Raw genomic sequence first — 21,633 nt, forward strand, 5'->3', positions numbered from 1 at the left:
ATGAGCTTGACGTTGTTAGTGTCACACATTTATGGTCATACTACATGCTACTGTCATAGGCCTAGGTTCAGTGAAGTGTTTAATCGGAGTCAGTTCTTAGAAATCGAGTAGTCCTTGCAAAGCTATCACTGAATATTAATATACTTGTGCACAAATGCTATTTTAATTTGTTTTGGTTTTTTTTACATCAGGAACACATCCTCTTACAGTTCCTCTCTCCGCAGTGGCTTCAGTCTCCTCTACGCACGTGTTTCCCCTGCACAGACTCCGCCCACCCCTCCTCTGCCTCCTGACGGCGAAGAGACGAGCAAAGGGAGAACTGTGCCTTCACCAGGCGTCATTGAGCATGTCCAGATCGATCGCGCATGCGCCGTGACAGCCGAGCGGCCACTCCGGACGGTGGCCGAGAGCGGGCAGCGATCACCCCAGGTGTTTTGCCGGGCGGGCCCGGCACCATGGCGCAGCAGGGCGGGCTCAGCATGAAGGAGCAGAGATACGACCGGCAGCTCAGGTAGCGGAGGCTGCCCCCGGCCGGCTCTCAGGCCCTGGGCCGGCCCAAGGCCGAGTGGGGCCACAGCCTGGACCGCTGGGGGCGCGGCTGGGCAACCGGCTCCGCCGCTTGCCGGGCCCGCGGTACCGGGCTGTGGGGCCCTGCGCGCCGCCTTCCCCGGGCAGCCGTGGGCCGAGGTGCGCCTCATGGCCTAGCTAGTGACCTTCCCCGAGGGCCCTGCCCCCCGCTGGCTGGGGCGCCTGGCTCCAGGCGGCTTCCCTGTGTCCAGGGCCAGTCCTAAGCGCTCCCCGAGAGGAGGGTGTGTGGGCAGGTCAGCGCCGCGCGCCGCTGTGACAGGGGGTGGGATTACTCTGGAGGGGGCTGGTCACACTTGCACACTGGCCTCGGGAAAAACGGGGGGCTTGAGGATGTTAATGTTTGGGGAAAACGATTTTGTTGGGAAAAACAAGCCCTTGAAGACTGAAATGTCTTGGTACTCCATGGTTTTGTTGGAAACTCAACGTTTTCCAATAGGGGACATAGGGGAAGCAGTTTTCGACCAGCTCTGATCACAAGCGTTTATTTCTATAATCCAAAAAGTGCTCATTAGTGAACTCTTGGAGACGATGTTCATATTTTATGCGTTTATAACTGGATTTTTTGAAAAATCCATTTTATGTCAGTAGTTAAATCGATATTACAAAGTGTGTGGGAATTGAACAGTTTTCAGTATTCCAAAAAATTTTGTTTAAAAACAAACAAACAAAACACTGTTAAGGCTGCAAATTGGGGAGGGTGTATTTACCTGTCACATCACTTAAAAAATCTAAGCTACTTTACTCTCCCCAGTTTCATTTTTGAGTCTGCCTCTCCAGTCGGTAGCTCCACTGTCTGCTTCTCCTCAGAGTTTAATAAACTTGTACTGGGGTGAAAATAACTTGATTCTTGAGAGAGTCATTGCTCCCTAATTTCCAATAATAGGAGTGAAAATTAATGAGACTCTTCCATACCTTTTTTATTCTGAATAGCAGCAGAGGTGTTAGAGCTGTAGGTCTGCAGGAAAACATTTTTGGTTCATGTTTGGAAATTATCTCTGTAGCCGTATAGGCTAGAGTTTGTCTTTAAAACAAAAATCCAGAGCAGGTTTATAAGCTAATTGGGAGTTTGGCCAAATAATGCTTTGGAAACAGCTTTAAAAAATCTGTACTGGGCCACCATACAGAATACGTTGCATCTTGAAGACACAAATCTTCAGAAGTGAGAGAGGAGCATGTCTGCGAACCACCGTCTGAAAACACTTGCAGTTCAGGAGTTTATTTTTTAAATCTCACAGGACAATATGAATGGTTTTAACTGTTGATTGACAGTCTGGAATCTTTTGCTCTGTCTTCTCCATAGACATTTTTTCCCCACATCTGAAGGGACTAAAGGTAAAATCCTGGCCTCGCTGACGTCAGTGAGAAAACTCCCAGTGTAAATCATGCTCCTAGATACACTGCTTAATAGCATATGGAGAAATGGTATGCTAAACCACATGGACTGTGACATCAGATTCTCACTGCCATTCAGACTGTATTTGTTACCACAAGTTACTTTTTCCTCTGAATGCTTCTGTGTTTCTTGCTTGGTAGGTTGTGGGGTGATCATGGACAAGAAGCTTTAGAAGCTGCTCATGTTTGTGTGATAAATGCAACAGCCACAGGAACTGAAATCCTCAAAAATTTAGTACTACCAGGTGAATAAATTTCAATCCTAAATTTTAGGAAGAATTTCAGTTTGAATAATTGAGTGCATATTTCTTATTGTATTATTTTCAAGGTATTGGCTCGTTTACGATTGTTGATGGGAATCAAGTCACCGGAGAAGATGTCGGAAATAAGTAGGTTTACTATCAGTTTTCTACACAAGTTCAGCAGTGATAAGGTTTCAGTAGTTTTACTATGTGCTGTTTAAAAATAATGATTAACTTTATGTAACTGTAGAAGTTATGCTCAAAACAAACTGGCTATTTTGTTTTGGGGAGTGAATTTTTGAATAGTTGTGAAATGTACTATGTGTTAATAGGCAATTAATAAGAAATTCCCAATTTTTAAATGCATTAGTTGGAAAGACCATATTCTTAAAAAAAAAAAAAAAAATACACCAAGGAAGTGTAGTGAATATTTTACTCTTCTACTGTGACTTAAGAATCCACAAACTTTTTTATATATCTAAATTTAGTTTCCTGGCTTTTAAACTGTTTTGTCATCAAAACTTACCACTTTTATTTAGAGAGACAAGGTAGGTCAGGTAATATCTTTTATTAGACTAGCTTCGGTTGGTGGAAGGTAGAAGATCTGAACCTACATGGAGCTCTTCAGCTCTGGAGAAGGAAGCAGAGTACTGTTCCTTCAGTATGCTTCCATAACTTCTGAAAATTGCATGCAGTTAGGGAAAGAATAGAAACCCTTACATAAATAAAACAATATATATAGATTTATATCAAAATGCAACTTCTGTGGACTCCGTGTAACTATTTAATGGTAATAACTTAGGCCTTGGTCCTGTAAGGTGCAGGCAGACTCTTGTGCCCATTTGAAGCTCTGTTGACTTTAGAAGGGCTCTGTGAGCATAGGGATCCCTCTTCATGGAGAATTTAGCAGGATGAAAATTCACCTACAATGCGTTCCTTACTGGGAGAGTGAAATTCTGTATGTGCTACAGAGTTTGCAGATTGGGGGACCTTAGGGACTGGGATAAGGCTTCTTTACAAATCTGACTTTACAAGATTCAAAAAAACTGTTTTAAAAGAAGTCATGTTAAAGATGTAATAATATTAATAATTGATTGAAATAGATATTAAAGGACTTCTTCTGCCCTGCATGAAGCTATATAATACGTTTTTCACTAGGGAAACTTAAAAGCTTAAGTTTTGTGAAAGATATTATTAATGTCACTTTCTACTGTCTCTCTTTTTTCAGTTTCTTTCTACAAAGATGCAATATTGGCCAGGTAAAGCAATATTAAACATGGTTTGTAAGTATCTTGAGAGAGTGATTGTGTATAAAATGAAAGTTAGACATGCATGCTTAAAAAATTCCTTTCTTCTATAGTAGTGAGTGAGGAGAACCGAGCTCCAGGAGATGAGTGGGAACAAAAGCCCAGTTTTGGCCCTGTTGAGTTTAAATTTGTGGCTGGATGCTCACAAGGAGATGTTGAAAAGACTGCTGTGACTTAACCTTGATGAGGAAGACAAGTCCGGGGTGGACAGGTGGATTTGTCATAAATAAAAAAAAAATCACGTACAGAAGGGAGGGAAGGATAGAGCCCTAGGAGGCCCCCACCAAAAACTGAAGTGTGTGGGGGGAGAGGGGAATGAGGACCCACTGAAAGAACAATAAGAGGTAGTAAGACAACTAGGAGAGGAAAATATTCCAGGAGGAGGATATGGTTGACTGTGTCAGAGGGACTCAATATGTCTATGGGAAAGGAGCAGTAGGCCTGTGTTACGTCTAGTAAGATATTTGAAACCTTGGTTAGAGCAGTTTTAGTGGAATAATGAGGCAGAAGCATAGCGTGTGGAATGGAACTTAAGGAAAGAAACTCAAGAAGATGGTTGTAGATAATTGTTGGAGATGGGAGAAGAGAATGTGGTGAATTTTTAAGATGAGGAAGACCAAGGCTGAATTGAGAGAGGAATAAACCTCTTGAAAATGAGAGGTTGAGGGGACTAGGAAGCTTAGCTGGAATGGGGTCACACAGGCAGAGGGAAGAGCTGGAGAATCGGGAAGATGTTTCAATGTCAGTGAAAGTGGAGGAGGAGAGTGTGCACTAGAGCGAGGAGAGAGATGGAGGAGGTAATAAGGAGTCTTACCTCTTCCTGGGTTTTTTTTGTTTTGTTTTGTTTTAAACTGATAAATCAATAAAATTCTGAGTGGAGAGGGAGTAGGGGCAGTTTTATTAACTTAAGTTATATTCTGTCTCTGTTCATCACTATTGTTTCTAGTCTATCAGTAGAAAAGATTTTGTAAAACCATTATTTACAAAAGATTTAAAATGGGGGGGAACCTACGTTATCTAAAAGAACATTGACTTGCATTTTGTAGTGTTAGTTGGGTTTGTGCCATCTACCTAAAGTTAATTACCTCATTCTGCTAGTAGGTGCTGTTGCTTATCCTCCCTTGTGTCACTCTTCTTCCCCCCCCCCCCCCCCCAATCCTTTGACCTCATCTTCTGCTGTTTCCTTCCTCCATTGTAAGTATCTTTAGTAGCTCTTTCTCACTTCATGATCTTCTTGCTATCACTCACTGCTCTGAGTTTCATTAGAGCTTGCTTAGCTTTTAACTTAACAGTGCTTAAGAAAGCTGCATCAGGAGCTTACCGTGCTTCCAATACAGTGATTTTTAAAACTAGGTATAAGCCAGTTATTACGTTTTTCCAGTTTTAGACTATCTTTTTAAAGTAAAGTACAGTCTGGCTCAAACAAAATCCTTGCTATTACATAGTGATTTTAAGATGAATGTGAGGTTTGAAATAGTTGAACTATATCAATATTCCATAATGTATTTACTTGTAATACAGCATGTATACTACTAGTAAGGTATGTAAAACATAAAACCAACATGTAAATTATAGGTATGTTTAAACAGGTATATTTTAATTGTTTTAAAACAGAACCGAGCCCAAAGTGCCACAGAGCTCTTACAAGAATTAAATAATGATGTTTCAGGAAATTTTGTGGAAGAGGTTTGTATCCTTTAATTCCTACCCACGTTCTGGTGTTTAAGTGCATGGCAAAATAAAGTCATTAGTTACAAATTTATCTGTATCTGTCATTGCAGTGTAAGAATTTATGGTAATACAGATCTGGAAATAAGATCTCAAATTATGTGGATCAAGTTCATTTATGTATATACGTAAATAACATTTGTACTTAATGATAATAAAGATTCAGAAGCCGCTCCTAGCATTTTGAAGCCACATCTAGCATTTTGACTCCAACTCCACTGTTGAATACATAGTGTCGCTTTAACTTTTGATATGCTTGTGTCTTTCTGAGAGAGAGCAAAATTTATGTTCCAATATATGTAAATATTTTTTTTACTTTTTTTTAGAGTCCGGACAAACTTCTAGACAATGATCCTTCATTTTTCTGTCGGTTTAATTTAGTGGTTGCAACCCAGTTACCAGAAAGGTAGAGTCCTATTCAGATTTTTTCAGTCTTCTTACAACTGCAGTTTTGTTTGCAGCTTTATTATGGGAAAATATAATTTATGTGAAGCAACATTGCCCTTTTTGCTGTCATATGCAACATTTATAGACAGGAAAGCTTTATGATGATTTTCATTATACCTTTTGTATGTTAATACACCAATTTTTGAAGTTATTGTATTGACTTGTTAGGCACAGTCTTCAAATTCACTTAAATGTTGAGTGCTTCTCTCTAGTGAGGGAGTTCTTCCTAATCCACCATAGCTATGTCAATTTAATCATCTAATTTGGGGCCTCACATATAATGGGATCCGTGATACTTTTAAGTCTTCGTGATTGTCTCTTTATCACCCATCCAACTCCCTCTTTTCTAACTGTGAACATAATTGTATTGCCACACATTACTTTGGTGAGAAGAATTCCATGTGGCTCTATCAGAAGCTTGTCGGGACTGTATTAGGAGTTGCACTTCACAATTTGTGGATCCAACTGATCTCTTTCTTTCCAATTATTTTATTTGTCTACGTTCTTTTTTTTAAACTGACCTTTTAAAAGTTTGGGACCATAGAAAACAATGCAACGCTAAAGAGCCAATGGCTGTAAATAATCTGATAATGTCTTTTAGCTGTAATTTTTAAAATTTATGACATCCTTTTGATCATGTTATACTTTTACCTTTGAATGCCTCTCATGTGGGAAACAGTGTATTTTTTTTAAATTATTGTTGCATACCAGATTATCTCTCATATGTTCTAAGAATCATTTTATTTTTATTTTCAGTATATTGATGCGTTTAGCTGAAATTCTCTGGAATGCTAACATCCCTCTGTTAGTCTGTAGGACTTATGGACTAGTTGGTTATATGAGAATTATTATTAAGGAACATCCAGGTAAGAGATTTCTTTTGAAATTAGACTTAGATGGATTTAAAGGTGGAATTGAAAGCTCTTTTCTAGAAGTTTTAGTTGTGTTGTTTATGTAGATGACATTTATATATTTAAAGAACTATTTCATTTTTATCTTTCCAAGGTTATTAACTAACACTAAATACTTCACATTTGCAGTTGGAATTTCCCACCCTAAAAAATCATTCTAGCCATGGAAATGACTTACTGAAAATTGAATGCAACAAGTAATTAACCCGATGATGCAGCAGAAGGGAGACTTTTGTCCAATACTATATTGCGTTATATTATAGAATACATTTACAATGAGGCACTACTTCCATTAATGTGTAATTATGCTAGTGGGACTCACATAACTACCCAAGCACTGAATATTTACTGCTATGTTTTGTAGTTTACAGTCTGTCTTGTTTATCTTTCAAATTAAATTATCTTGTGTAACTCTTTGGCAGTTGTGGAATCTCATCCAGACAATGCATTAGAAGATCTGAGACTGGACAACCCATTTCCAGAGCTGAGGGAGCATATGCAGTCTTATGACTTGGATCATATGGAAAAAAAGGTTGGCATGAGACTTGCATTCTAAAACACATTCAAAATAGGCCCTATTCTCGCAAGTAATTCCATGCAGATCGGTCTCTCCTGCTGTGCAGAGATGGTTGCAGGATTAGAGCCAAAGGGTCCTTTTAGACTCATAGACTCATAGGTCAGAAGGGACCAATCTGATCATCTAGTCTGACCTCCTGCACAAGGCAGGCCACAGAACCCCACTCATCCAATTTTATAACAACCCCTATCCCAGGACCGAGTTATTGAAATCCTCAAAATTGGTTTGAAGACCTCAAGCTGCAGAGAAACCACCAGCAAGCAACCTGTGCCCCACGCTGCAGGGGAAGGTGAAAAACCTCCAGGGCCCCTGCCAATCCGCCCTGGAGGAAAATTCCTTCCTGACCCCAAATATGGCGATCAGCTAAACCCTGAGCATGTGGGCAAGAGTCACCAGCCAGCACCCAAGAAGGGATTCTCTGCAGTAACTCAGGTCCCATTCCATCCAACATCTCCCCGCAGACCATTGAGCAGACCTATCTGGTGGTAATCCAAGATCAGTTGCCCAAATTAACAATCCTATCATAACATCCCCTCCATATACTTATCAAGCTTTGTCTTAAAGCCAGGAAAGTCTTTTGCCCCCACTACTTCCTGATGCCTTCAGTGAATTTGGCTATCGCAAAAGCTAATTGTGAGTTAAAATACCAAACTTTGTCTGTGCTGCTGTAAATGTCACTTCACATAATAAGCATTCTGAAGCCATATTTTTGGGAAACATCCTTCCTTATGTTAGGTGGGATTAGTGTAATCTGGTCATAAAAGTATGGTAACTGGTGGCACAGAGCCAATGTGAAGTCTCTTGCATTATTTGTCCCCTTTATGGCTAGAGGAGGAAAGAGAGTGTAGCTGGTATGTCCTGTGCTATGCCAATTTTTGACTGTGTTTTTGACCCCTGTACTCTTTGCAACCCAGTACGAATTAGAGCATCCTAAGGGCAGATAGAATGACTTTCACAGAGCAGCACCAAGATTAGGAGAGTGCAGAAGTAAAATTCACCACTATTTTGCTCTATTTTATCAAATCCTCTGTTTTATCTTTGTGCAGTATGACCATCCCCAGTTAAGGAGGAAAGCAAAAAGGGTTTTTGACAATGATTGATTGTCTGCAGGGCCAGCTCCAGGCACCAGCCTTCCAAGCAGGTGCTTGGGGCGGACGTCTGCAAGGGGCGGCAGTCTGTGTGTTTTTGCCCCCAAGCAGCACGCTGAATTGCCACCACGGACGGTGGGGGCAGTTCGTGTGCTGTTAGGGTGGTACGCGCGTTTCTGTGGTGGCGGCAATTCAGCAACAGTTTCTATGTTCAGCTGTCCACGGCAGCGCAGCTTCTGTCTCTGCCGAATTGCCGTCACCGCGGAAACGCGTGTGCCACTCGAACAGCGCACAGACTGTCCCTGCCATTCACGGCAATTCGGCGCGCTGCTTGGGGCGGCGAAAACAGTAGAGCCAGCCCTGATTGTCTGGAACTCTCAGTTCAAACAGTAAATCCCAAAGCTACAAATTAAAAAATATAAACTTTGGATCGGATTACTGTATGATATTTATAATATATGTGAGTACTGACAGAACCTAGGGGTATGAAATGGTCTGCATTTTAAGATGTAAATTGGGGAGGGAGACTATAAACAGTGATTTGTGGCCTAAATCTTTCACTTGTGGAAATGTAAGTTTCATGCTCTTGTCACAGTTTTAGCAGCAGGTCTTACTTTCCAAAGAGAGTACAGAGGGAGCTGCAATGTGAAAAAGACCTTTAGCTTTCCTGTAGGAGGGCTGGTCTATATGTCTAATCTCCTTTTTCCTGCCCTAACCTATCAACAGTATAACATCTGGTCACTACCCTGATGATGATACTAGAGGGTTAAACTTAATTAAAATGATTAAATCCACATGCAGGACGGTTCTAAATAATTGTGCAATTTGCAGTTCTCAGATTTAGATTTTAAACTATATAATGCATTTTTTACCATCAAATTACTTCCTGGATTATTTGTAAAAGTTCAAAACTGAGCACATCATAACTTTTATAGACAATTAGTATTTATTTGCTCTCCCTTCTTAAGATTTTTTTGATATATGACAACATAAGAATGGCCATAGTTGGTCAGACCAATGGTCCATCTAGCCCAGTATCCTGTCTTCTGACAGTGGCCAATGCCATGTGCTTCAGAGGGAATAAACAGAACAGGTAATCATTAAGTGATCCATCCCCTGTCGCCCATTCCCAGCTTCTGGCAAAGAGGATAGGGACACCATCCCATCCCTGACAAACTTATTTGAAATTTCATTGAATTGCAGAATCTGTTTACATAATGTCCAAAACTAGGCAACTTTATTGAATCAGAAATGTTGTTCTTAACTCTCCTATGGTGCTCAATAATATAGGATTTTAAAACTGTGGTAATTTAACATACAGAGCTGTCATCTTTAAAGAAATAATTTATTTCTAACTACTTTCAGAATTATGTCCATTACATATTTTTTTTCTGTTTTTGATTGCAGGACCATAGTCACACTCCGTGGATTGTGATTGTAGCAAAGTATTTAGCAAAATGGTACAGTGAGGTATGTTGATAATGCCTTATCATGAATCAAATATATAGCATCCAGACTTTCTAATGTAGGCTTTTAATGAAAGTATATCTGACTCCAAACTAGATCACTTGGGAGTAAAAAAAAATTGGACAGGTGATAAAAAATACCACACTGAACAGTGTCCAAAGATTTATTTTGGGGGCACTGAATGGAGCCTGTAACTACTGAAAAGTGTCTGGTTTTGTTTTTTACCCTATGTTTCCTTTACCACTTACTGAAACACAAATATATGTGTATTAACTTTGACACAAATTATCTAGAAGGTAGTCATGTGACAGGATAATTGTTAGATTAATCTATCTTTTATTTATACTTTAAATTTAGAAAAGTGAGCAGATACCTAGGAATTACAGAGAAAAGGAAGCCTTCAGAGAGCTGATTAGACAAGGTAATATATGTTATGGGCATTTCGGCTACTATGAAAAGACATACAAGACACAACTTGTCACTGTGGCTTGAAATTGAACTTACATCAGAGCAGATTCATGATTTCTTGAATAGGTGTGTCTTAGGATCCTGAGTCAGCTTATGAAGCCATCTGGTAATATTTGTTTCTTTTTCTAAGCAAAGGCAAGCACCTTCATTCTATTGCAGTTCTTTAAAGAAAAGATAAATGCTAACTTTTTGGAAAACATATCTACCTTTGCCTAACCTTAAAATTTTGCTAAAGTAGGGCTCTGGGTTTTCCTTATTAGTGGAATTAAGAGGCTATGTCACTGGTATAAAACCAACCTGAAAAATATCTGTTGGCTCATGGGCCAATATGAAATAAGTTTGTACCCATTGCATTTTCAAATGGTTGTGTCCACATCTCTCATGCGTGCACATGCATGAGAGTGCTAATGCACACATACAGATCAGTTCCAAAGTTATTCTTTTCTTAACAGCATCATCAGAAAGGTCAAGGATTAAGATGAGTTTGGAGGTTGAATTACTTTCTCAGCCCTAGAGGTGGTGATTCTATGGAGAGACCCATTAGTGGGTAGCCTGAGGAAATGTACATATCTAGTGACCATATTGTAATTAGTCTTTGGATAGAGGACTTCGCTGTTAAGGGCTGTCAATCTAGCACCCTTCAAAAGCATGAAAATGTACAGAGTATTTTTAAAAGAAATGTAAATAAAACATTTTAAGTTGTTATAGAAAAAAGATCATGTTATTTCCAGTTATGAACAGGCTTAGTTTCTGGTATAAACAAATGGATTTGTTTTTCTCTTGATATCTAAATCCCATTTACATCACTGTAAGTTATTAAAAAAATTATTTATTTGCATTACAATAAAGATTGGTTCCCTAATAGAACTGAAGTGCAGAGTTTTATGCTAATTGGATTTTGCTGCAGTACTCTATTCAACATTTGTATTACAGTGAAACAGTAGTAATATTAACAATGATATTTACAGTCAGTAACATTTTCTTATCTCCTATTATGTTCAGCTATATTTTTGTTTTGTGTCAAGTAAAGGGAGAGCTTCAGTGTTTCATAACCTGCAAGTCACTTTAGACACCAGAAGTATTTTGATAGGTATAAGATAAAGAAACAGTTGTGCTTGAGAGAAATGATGGTCTCATATGTCTATATCTGTATAGTGATTAAAGCACTGGACAGAAATTCAGGACCTCTGGATTCTGTTACAGACTTTGATTTGAACTTCTATACAGCCATGAGCAAATCACATGCTCCATCTGTGCCTTAGTTTCTCTATCTGTAAAACTGGTGATAGCATTTTCCCTATATCCTATACATTGTGACATTTAATTCATTAATGTTCATAACATGAACTTGTGAGATCTTACCATGGAAGACGACATGAGCACAAAGTATTTTTAATACCATATCAAAATATTTGTATACATGGATGAAGGAGAAGGTGGCTGTTTTTGTGTCTCAATGTGGTGATGTATATATGTTTTGTGATGACAGAACTAGAACAGTGATATGTCACAGATTCTCCAAGAGAAAATCTGATGTGTTGCCAGGACATAAATGTAATGTGGGAGGCAGAGTTTGTACTATTGCTTGTGTTTTCTGCTTCTTTTCAAACAGGAATCTTAAAGAATGAAAATGGGATCCCAGAAGATGAAGAGAACTTTGAAGAAGCTATAAAAAATGTAAACACAGCACTAAATGTTACAAAGGTAAAAGTAGTTTATTAAGTTTTAAATGATGAGTTAAGGGGACCATGTATCTTTTGATAGTATCATCGTTTGTTTTTTCAGAACAAAAATTCCACAGCAGATCTACAGTCAAAGTTATTTTGATGACCTCCTCTTATTCTCTTTATAAACCAAACAAACATTTTGGAACAACTTGGCAGGACCAGTAGTATGTGCACAAGAGGGTAGTTCCAGTTGGGCTATAATACAATGGCACAGTTGTATTAGGAAACGTACAAAGTACTTGTCCACATGCTGCCTGATTGGAGCCACTTGCTAAACTATTCTTTCTTCACTAATTTTTTTAAATGGTCCGGATGTATTAAGAAGAGTAAGGCTTACTTTTGGATATCATCACATGACTATTTTTTATGAAAATTGGGTGTTCGTATCAGAGAATTGTTCCTTCTTCTAAGCTCTGCTGCTTAACTAATGTTAAAGGCCTTGTGCTCCTTGCTGAGGAGTTAATTCATTAAAAATACTTAGTGAAGTCAGATAGTAGAACAGTCTTCCAAATCAGTGTCAAAAGCATTTCCACAGTATCACTTAAGGTGAACATGCAGTACTTTCATGAGTGTTTAAAAGAATTGAGTGAAATGAAGTTTACAGCTTATTAAATTTAAAGTATTCATTTGCATAGAACTTACCAGTTCTTTCTTAACCTAAATCAACAGATCTACAGAAAATTTTTAGAGGGTTATGGATTTCATATAACAAACTATGTATGTTTTGGAAAACACAGTTGCATGGTCTTGTGTACTTGAGGTGTTAAGCTTTTCTTAAAGACACATCCAACTCACATGTATTAGCAAGCCTCAGGTTACTGCAGAACTGGTCTTCTCCCCAGTTAACATACTGTATTGATTTGTGAAGGGCTAAAGGAATGTTTGCTGGAACAAAACTCCTATTTGACCAATAATATTAGTGGACATAACCAGAATCTATTAACATTACCAAAACTAAATGCCAGGAGCGTCATTTGCTATGGGGTTGGGGACAATCGTATTTCTCCCTTTCCCCCGACTTTGGATGCAGTCATTAGGTAAGCAATAATTGCCCAATTTTTTTTATTTGTGTTGCTATTTGGTCTGTGTTGCTAAATAGTCTGTATGCTGACACATTTTTCCCCCTCCTCCTGCCCCCAGAATTTTTCTGAAATGATGCCCTTGTTAAATGAATGGAATTCCTAACATCAGGGGCAAATGTTTCCATTTCTTAAATCCTCTCTAGTTCTCACTGATATTGCAAGGGTGTTGCTAAGGCCAGATTTGGTGTGTAAAATTTGGGTTAATTAGAAGCCTACACTTTTAGCAATTGACACTTTCCTAAATATGATGGTAAAGAGGTAATTTATCCTAAAGTATTTGTAGCCAGTGGGGCAGATTCTTTCATGGAGGTTCATTAACAATGACTTTTGCCTAGAAAATCTAATGTCATTTAGGTATTGAATTGCCCACATAATTACTTTTGGGACAATTCTTGAATAAGAAACTTAGGTAAATACATGTGTGTATTTTTTTTTCTTACAGATTCCAAGCTGTATTGAAGACATTTTTAATGATGATCGTTGCATCAATCTCACACAGCAGGTAACAAGAGTAACTAAGGATAAGATGTTTGTGTAGGAATATTATTACAGATAATACTTCTGTGTACAAGGAAAATAAATTACTGCTATTTGTACTCTTGCAGACGCCTTCCTTTTGGATTTTAGCTCGAGCTGTAAAAGAATTTGTAGCAAAAGAAGGGCAAGGAAATTTACCTGTTCGGGGCACTATTCCTGATATGATAGCAGATTCGGGTAAATTTATCAAATTGCAAAATGTGTAAGTATTTGAGTTTCTTCTTCAAAGACAATCAGCATTATAGTAATGGAGGGTATTGATAAAAGTGTTGTTCAATTTTAGGCTCTTAAAATAAAACTGTAGCTTTAAACTATGGTTTAAACTATTAAAACTATTTCTCATCCTTTACAGATACCGTGAAAAAGCAAAGAAAGATGCTGCTGCTGTGGGTAACCATGCTGCTAAATTGTTAGAGTCAATAGGCAAGGTAGTTGTTATAACCTCATTTCATTTCTCTCAAAAGACAATGATTTTTTATGTAGTCAGTAAAGAATGGGGAAAGGAGTAAAATAGAGACAGTAAAGAGCTGACTTAACTACCACATGAAGAGTCTTACTAAATAAAGTTCTAGTATGATTTCACTATACGTACAGTGTGTGTATTTCTGCATTGTTTGTACTTTCCTGTGACTATTTAGAATGTTATGTGAAAGGGACATATGAACACATAAGTCTTCCTTGGCTAACATTTGATCTAACATCCATTTCAGTATAATTTTGAAAATGTAAATCTTCTAACCATTGTCTTGTGCAGGAACAAACACGTTCTTATTCCTTTGCAGGCACCAGAGTCAATTTCACAGAAAGAGTTAAAATTGCTTTGTAAGTATCTTTGGATTTTGCATTACATCCTTCTTGTTTTATGCACATAGAAAATTTCAGGAAGTCTTTAAATTATTCACAATGTAGCTATATTAATCTCTAGCTCCGTATTTGAATTTCTTTTGTATTACAAATGTTGTGCCTCTTCCTGAGAAGTAATGGACACAAATATCTCCCACTGATTTCAATAGAAGTTGCAAGTACTTAGTGCCTGTCAGAATAAGGTGCATGGAAAGCTATGGGCAGATTCCTGAATGTTATATGCCCACAAAAATAAAATAAAATAAAATAAATTACTGATGATTCTGGATGGAACTACTGTTTATTTGGGAAAAGTTTGTTTTACCCTTGTATATTAATAAATACTAGGGCATATGACAAGGAAAACAGCAGCTATCTGAAACTATAAGTATTTGTTGTTTTTTGAAGTGCTGTAGTTGTGGCATGTATTTAGAGTTTTTGGTTTGTTTGAGGTGGGCTTTTTCCCCTCCTTCCCTATGTTCATCCATATTTGTCAGTCTAGTTTTTTTATTCCCCTTTCTGTAATTTTACCACTGCCACAGGTTCACTCTTGCCCATCCCCATCCCCAGATTTTTAAAATGTTGCTCTCTAGATTGCCTGTTGCCACAGAAAGAGTAGGCAGCCATAGAGAGAGCAGGAAGCAGCACTATTTAGTGCAACTTAGAAAAGAGAACAGCTTTTGGGAGGATGGAGCAAGAAAATATGGGACTGATGCCTGTGGTCCAACAGATGACCATAAAAGAGGAGGAGGCATCATGCTTTCTGGAATCTGGTACCACATGTATTGACAATCCTTATCACAGTGCAATAGGCAATATGATTGGAATTTTGAAGTACACAAATATAGAACATTTTAATAAACTGTTTCCCTTCATGGACCTATAAGTAATTTTTCTTTATCTAAAAGATTTTATTACATTGCACCACTGAAGAAATACAATTAAAAACTAAAATAACATCAGTTGGTGATAGATGTACTGTACACTGTTTAACAATAAGTAAATTCTAAAATGCCTGAAGAAAATATTAGAGGGGTAGCCGTGTTATTCTGGATCTGTAAAAGCAGCAGAGTGTCCTGTGGCACCTTATAGACTAACAGACATATTGGAGCATGAGCTTTCATGAGTGAATACCCACTTCGTCGGATGCACCCTTTTAACCAGTGCTCCAATATTTCTTTTCTGTGTTCAGGCAGCAACTCAGCGTTCCTTCGAGTAGTGCGATGTAGATCCCTGTCTGAAGAGTATGGTTTAAATACATTTAACAAGGATGAAATTAGTAAGGACTTATTTTTATTTATTTGTAGTTTTTCTTTGAACTTCTTTCTTTTATCATGACTCCATACTTAAACAGAAAATACATATAGTATATATTTCAAAGCATAATTTGAAAAATATTTTTTGACAATTTTGTTTTAAAAGCTCAAAGATGAGCCACTGAATTAGTGTGTGGTAGTTTTCCCTGGCAGATATTTTCTCTTCAGCAGCCATGTCATCGTCATCAAGGTGTTATAGTCTTTAAATTATATTCTCTCCTGTCTGACTTAAGTTTTTGTAACAGGAGCTAAAAGGTTCTTCCTCAGGAGCAAATATTTATTTATCTTTTTTTTTAGCTACTGACAGTTGTTGTATTTTGTGAATAAATTGTGGCAAAGTATCATTTAATAAAAATTAGGCACATAACTGCTGCAGACTCTTCAAACATGCATAACTCCAAATTCCAAGGTAAATACTAAAAGGGAAACAGCAGGTTTAGTGTGTGTCTTTTCAGTCTTATCATAATGTTTTGGCCAAAAGAATTGTTTTGTTTATTGCATTCACAAAGTACATAAGTAAAATTTCCTTGAACTGGCTCATATTATGTTGGGTACAATAATTCAGGAACTTGTGTAATTTTACATTTAAAAAGTTTGATGTGCATTGTCCATACATCCTTTTTTGTGCCTATCTTAAGCAGACTTCCATTTATTATATAATTATTGCCCTTAGTGTTTCTTCTGTAAATATACATTATAAATATACATTATAAATATGCTTGGCAGGATTAGATTTGTGTTGGTAAACACTGATTTCAAGAATGAAAATGAACCAAAAAAATAGTTCCATTGATTTTAAAAATCAAAATTTACAGATAAGCAGATAAGAAAAATCTTGAAGTAAGAGTTTGACTTAAGGAATTTACTTTCTGTATTTTGATGTAATGTTCACAATTTGTGTTTTAATGGTTATAAAGTTTAACTTTTTGACTTTCAATGTCTGCTGTCATTAAAATAATTGTCTGACCTCCCCCACATAATTTCCTGCAACTGTGTGTATTTAAATCAACACAAATATTTTATTGATCACAGTTATAAAAAAATAAAGTTCTGCCAAGTGTAATTATGAAACTCAAATTGTGACTTGATGTAAATATCACAACCAAGCAATTGTTGGCATTGGTGGAGTTTAAGTAGGAACAGGTGGACAACTCCAAACTGAGATTATATAAAAATCTATGGGTACATAACTTTTAGTATACTTCGTCACTTACATATCTAAACAATGCATCACTAAAGCTTGAAGGGAGACCTCTCAGTTGTCTCCCATGGGCGTATGGTGGCAAAACTGTTAAAAGTGTTTTACATTCAAGCAAACGTGAAGTATTTTTATCATTCCATCTATCTCCAAGTCTATTTTTAAACCAATTTAAAATCTGTGTTTTGAGGTGTGTGTGTGGGGTTGTTTTTTTTATCATTTTCAGTTTCCGGCATGGATAATCCAGACAGTGAGATAGTGCTATATTTAATGCTACGAGCTGTGGATAGATTTTATAAACAGCATGGTAGATACCCAGGTAGGTTATTACAGTAGTTTTTGATACATATCAGTCACTCTAGGCAATATAACAATCTAATTTATGATACAGTAGTACATACAAACTATAAAAATGATTAAGCAAATATTTGAACTAGAGTACATTTATTGTGCAAATATTACAAAGTGACCACATTCTTAAGATTAACAAATTAATGCAGATTGATGATGGTTTTAATTGCTTGTAAAAATTATAGTTAAATTACATGATGATGTTCATTCAGCAGAATACTAAATCATCATCAGTGGTATTTGATTGTTCAGTATTTTAGAGCTATAATTAAATATGAATGTATGTTACTTGAATAAAAATGTTAATGACCACAATAACAAACAAGGTAATAATAGTAGAATTTTAAAAATTATTGGATGTGTTAACTCTGGCATATTAAAGTCTAATGAGGAGAAATGGCTCATAATGTATGTCCTAGGTGTGTATAACTACCAAGTGGAAGATGATATTGGAAAATTGAAATCTTGCCTCAGTGGTTTTCTTCAGGAATATGGGCTGTCTGTAACAGTGAAAGATGATTATGTCCATGAATTGTAAGTATTATATGATAAGATGTCACTTTCATTAGTTTATTTAAACTGCCCTAAAATACTAATTATTTTACTTTTTGCTATCTAGTTGTCGCTATGGAGCTGCAGAGCCACATACTATCGCTGCATTCTTGGGAGGTAAGAATATCACTTTATTTTCACAGGTCCATTTAGAAGGGTCAACCGAGCTATTTTTGGGCCCAATTTTTATTATTTTAATGGAATTCCTCTTCAGTATATTTGGAGCAAAGGGAATAACTATGGGCTGCAGACAAAGACTGCATTAGTACTGCAACATTTTAAGGTTGGTGTGTCATATGCTATATGGAAAAAGTTGTCTAAGAAAGTGATCAGACTGGAATAAAAGAAATAATAGAAAATTAATTACCTTATTAGGCCAGTTATGCTACTTGTACTTTTATTACTCTAGTTTAAAATAAAATTTATAATGTGTATATATGACTAGTGAAGTATAAAAATCTGAAGCATTGACAGAACAATAGTACAATATGACTAATTTTAATTTAGTTCTAATTTCAGTATAGACATTGCCAACTCTGCAAACTTTGTAAATCTGTACCTAACCAACATTGCCTTATTTCAGGCTTCAATAAATATTTTATAACCAAGATGTAAATCATTTTGAAATGTATGTAATAGAAGTATTAATGCAATCTTAACTGTTTGTTTTTGTGTTAAGTGTTAGTTATATAAACAACTTGGATTTTTTTTTAAAGGTTAAAGAAAATTATATTGCCATGGGTGTATGTGGTACTTTAGAAAAATGTATGAAGACAAGATCGGGGTTCTTAAGAGTTTATAATTGCGAAGAAAACGTGAACACAGTATTTTTATAGAGGTATTAAAAGGGTTTATGGCAATAAAATAAAATTTAAGAGCTTGTTCAACAGTTAAAGAAATAAAACGTAGAGAAGCTAATTACTAACTAAGTTTTCTTTCACCTGAATTTTCCAATACTGAGACTCTGGATTGCATAATCTCTTTTCAAAGGAAAGGGGATTTTTGAATGGGAGGGAAGGAAGTGTTTTAGAAAAATGGTTGATTAGGAAAAAAATCAGGTTGGGGATATAGACACTTCTCTTGCATTAATTCAGAAAGATCAGTTTCTTTTTTTCACCAGTTCACATGATAAAATATTTACATAAACTTATATGCATATGCCTTTTTAAAAATTGAATTGAAAAAAAAAATCAAATCACTTTTTGCCCTGATTCAGGAAAGCATTGAAACAGCTTGACAGACTGAGGTTAATCATTATATTGAAATCTGAACCAGATAATGCTGTTCTTGTTTTTTTTTTAAATATAATTACCTGCCAATGTCATTCTTTTTTCCCCTTCACTTTAATAGGTGCTGCTGCTCAAGAGGTTGTCAAAGTAATTACAGGACAATTTGTAATTTTTAATAACACCTATATTTACAGTGGAATGTCACAGACATCAGCAACTTTCCAGCTGTAGAACTACTACGGTATATATGTTGGAAATTGTAATTGCAGTCAGGTTTGCTCCATTCTGTAAAATATCACTAGTGTGGTGTGGTACCACTTACTAAACTCTTATGTATTTTCCTCCATATTAAAATCTTATTGCAAAAAAAGGGTACTCTTTTATTATTTTATTCTGAGGACAAGAAAAGTATATCATACCATAAAATAGAAAATATTTGTTTTTATGTAATATGTAGAATTTTCTGATCATTATTTCTTCAAGTGTCTTTAAACAATGCAATGTCTATTTTGTGGTAACAGAAGTTAAATTTAGTCATTTACACCTTGCTGACTTGTTGAACTTCTGCGTTCTAAGCAAAATAGTAATAATAAACCCTTGTACCTGAAACTGGTTACTGTAAGGAAGTACTAGAACAGTATTTTAACTGGGAGTATAATAAGCTATCGGAAAATAATCTTCTCCACCTTGGGCCCCATGCCACAAGAGGGAGAATGGGCATCATCCTGACACAAAGATGCTGCTTTGTGTGGTAATCAAAAAAATGCTGAAAATGGTGATAGTATTAAAAGCATTTTGGATGGAAACGGGAGAGAGATCCTGGGGGGGAACTTTCATCCATATCGCCTTTACCAGAAGACACCCACCAGCTAGTGCCTCGTCATTGTTCCCAAGAAAGGTTGTAGAAGACTCGCTACAGGCGCATGAACAGGGAGCGCGCGTAACCCCGCTGTATAGACAGCTCTCCCTGGGGAGGGGAGCACACTGCGCGGGGACCGTCTTAAATGTTGGGGCGCAGGGGCGGGCTACGTGCGAAGCTGGCGCGAGGCGAGCCCAGCACTAGTTCGTATAGGCCGTGCCCCCATTTCAGCTTGGAGCAGGGCACAGGGCTGAGCCCATTGCAGGGCGCTGCACGCGCTGCTCTCCAGCAACAGCGTAACTGTGTGAGAGCAGCCTGAGGGGAGAGACGAGCAGGTCGCCCCCAGCAGGGGCGGGGCTGAGGCGCCCTGCAGGAGCGAGCGTGCCTCGCCTCGCCTCAGGCCGCGCGGGTTCTCCCCGCGGAGGGACAGGGCGCGGGCTGGTAGGTCCCTGACTGAAAAGTGGTTGCTTTCGCCTGTCTTCCGTGAGGTGACTGAAGCCCTCCAACGGCGGAGGGAGCTGCCTTTTGACAGGCCTTCGCTGCAGCTGCGCGCCGTGCAGCTGCAAGAACATCGGCTCCGAGAAGCGGCCGGTGACGCTCTTAGCCCGACGCGGGGCGAGCGGCCTGATCTGCGGTGCCGCGTTCAGCGCCAGGACCCGGCCCCTTCTCCACACAGGCTGGTTCCGCCAGCTGGGCGGGAAGCAGGCAGCACTGCAGTTCGTGGGCGCTGGTGCCCGTGCCGGCAGAGCAGAGCAGAGCTGTTGGACGTCCGCGGCTGGCCCGGGGGCTGTTCCGTTGGCGTGTGTAGCTGTGCAGGCTCGTGCTGCAGCGCTGAGCTCTAGGACCCTGCGAGATGGGAGGGTCACAAAGCTCGCTGCAAAGTCTATACGGCAGTGAAACAGCCTCTTAGTCCCAGCCCCATGAGCCCGGTTCCGCTGACACGGCCCAGCGTGGGTGTCAAACTGCAGTGTACCCATAGCCTTGGCGGCTGGTGCCAGCTAGGACAAGCCCAGAGACAAGCAGTAACTTTGGGAAGGGGCAGAGGGGTCATTCTGCCCTTCAGCCTGTTACCTGAGAGATGGGGCCAGTGTACCTGGCTCTAGGGCTTGCTGCCGGGTGTGCTGCTCCCCTCGTCCCCCCTCCCCCCACACACCCCTACACACTGAATCTGGGAAGGTGATGTTGCCCAAAAGTCCCTATTACCTTTTTCTGTACCTGCTCAGGCAACAAAAATGATTAGGGGTGTGAGTAGAGATTAATATAGGGTGACCAGAAGTCCTGATTTTATAGGGACAGTCCCGATTTTTGCGTCTTTTTTCTTATATAGGCTCCTATTACCCCCAACCCAATTTTTCACATTTGCTGTCTGGTCACCCTAGATTAATAAGAGGGGGATTTTTCAGCTCGAAAAAAGAGACGACTTAACGGGGGATATGAGAGAGGTCTATAAAATCATGACTGGTTTAGAGAAAGTTAAATAAGGAAGTTTTATGAGAAGGAGTAAACACAAGAACTAGGGGGCCACCAAATTAAATTAATAAAGAGGTTTAAAAGGAAGTATTTCTTCACACAATGCATACTCTTTGCCTGAGGATATTGTGAAGGCCAAGACTATAACAGGGTTCAAGAAAGAACTAGATAAGTTCATGAAGGATCAGGCCATTAATGGCTATTAGCCAGGATGGACAGGGATGCAAAACCAGGCTCTGAAGTGCCTATAGCCT

The 21,633-nt window shown here is 38.4% G+C and overlaps 2 protein-coding genes across 5 annotated transcripts in view; both read left to right on the forward strand.

Moving 5' to 3' along the window:
- Positions 1-239: 239 nt before the first annotated feature.
- NAE1 (NEDD8 activating enzyme E1 subunit 1) lies at positions 240-19,628 on the forward strand. Of its 4 annotated transcripts, XR_004002876.1 has the most exons (21): positions 243-511; positions 2,122-2,225; positions 2,309-2,369; positions 3,451-3,481; positions 5,144-5,215; positions 5,584-5,663; positions 6,461-6,570; positions 7,038-7,147; positions 9,688-9,750; positions 10,105-10,168; positions 11,828-11,919; positions 13,467-13,526; positions 13,630-13,763; positions 13,914-13,989; positions 14,344-14,383; positions 15,597-15,683; positions 17,145-17,237; positions 17,689-17,803; positions 17,889-17,938; positions 18,538-18,659; positions 19,172-19,255. XR_004002876.1 is itself a non-coding variant. In XM_030582290.1 (20 exons), the coding sequence occupies exons 1-20, from the start codon at positions 366-368 to the stop codon at positions 19,279-19,281; spliced, it is 1,698 nt and encodes a 565-aa protein (XP_030438150.1). In that variant the 5' UTR covers positions 244-365; the 3' UTR covers positions 19,282-19,623. The 4 variants fall into 4 exon arrangements, 3 of the variants coding, with proteins under 3 accessions (XP_030438152.1, XP_030438151.1, XP_030438150.1); XM_030582290.1 differs by lacking the exon at positions 18,538-18,659 and having other exon boundaries at positions 244-511; positions 19,172-19,623; XM_030582292.1 differs by lacking the exons at positions 17,145-17,237; positions 18,538-18,659 and having other exon boundaries at positions 240-511; positions 19,172-19,628.
- Positions 19,629-20,321: 693 nt separating this feature from the next.
- Positions 20,322-21,633, forward strand: part of TERB1 (telomere repeat binding bouquet formation protein 1) — a 54,451-nt gene continuing 53,139 nt past the window's right edge. The window contains exon 1 of the mRNA XM_030582211.1: positions 20,322-20,350. The gene's annotated coding sequence lies outside the window, so the exon portion shown is untranslated. The remainder of the gene's footprint in view (positions 20,351-21,633) is intronic.

Source organism: Gopherus evgoodei, chromosome 12 (assembly GCF_007399415.2).
Source record: "Gopherus evgoodei ecotype Sinaloan lineage chromosome 12, rGopEvg1_v1.p, whole genome shotgun sequence".
Taxonomy (NCBI): Eukaryota; Metazoa; Chordata; order Testudines; family Testudinidae; genus Gopherus; species Gopherus evgoodei.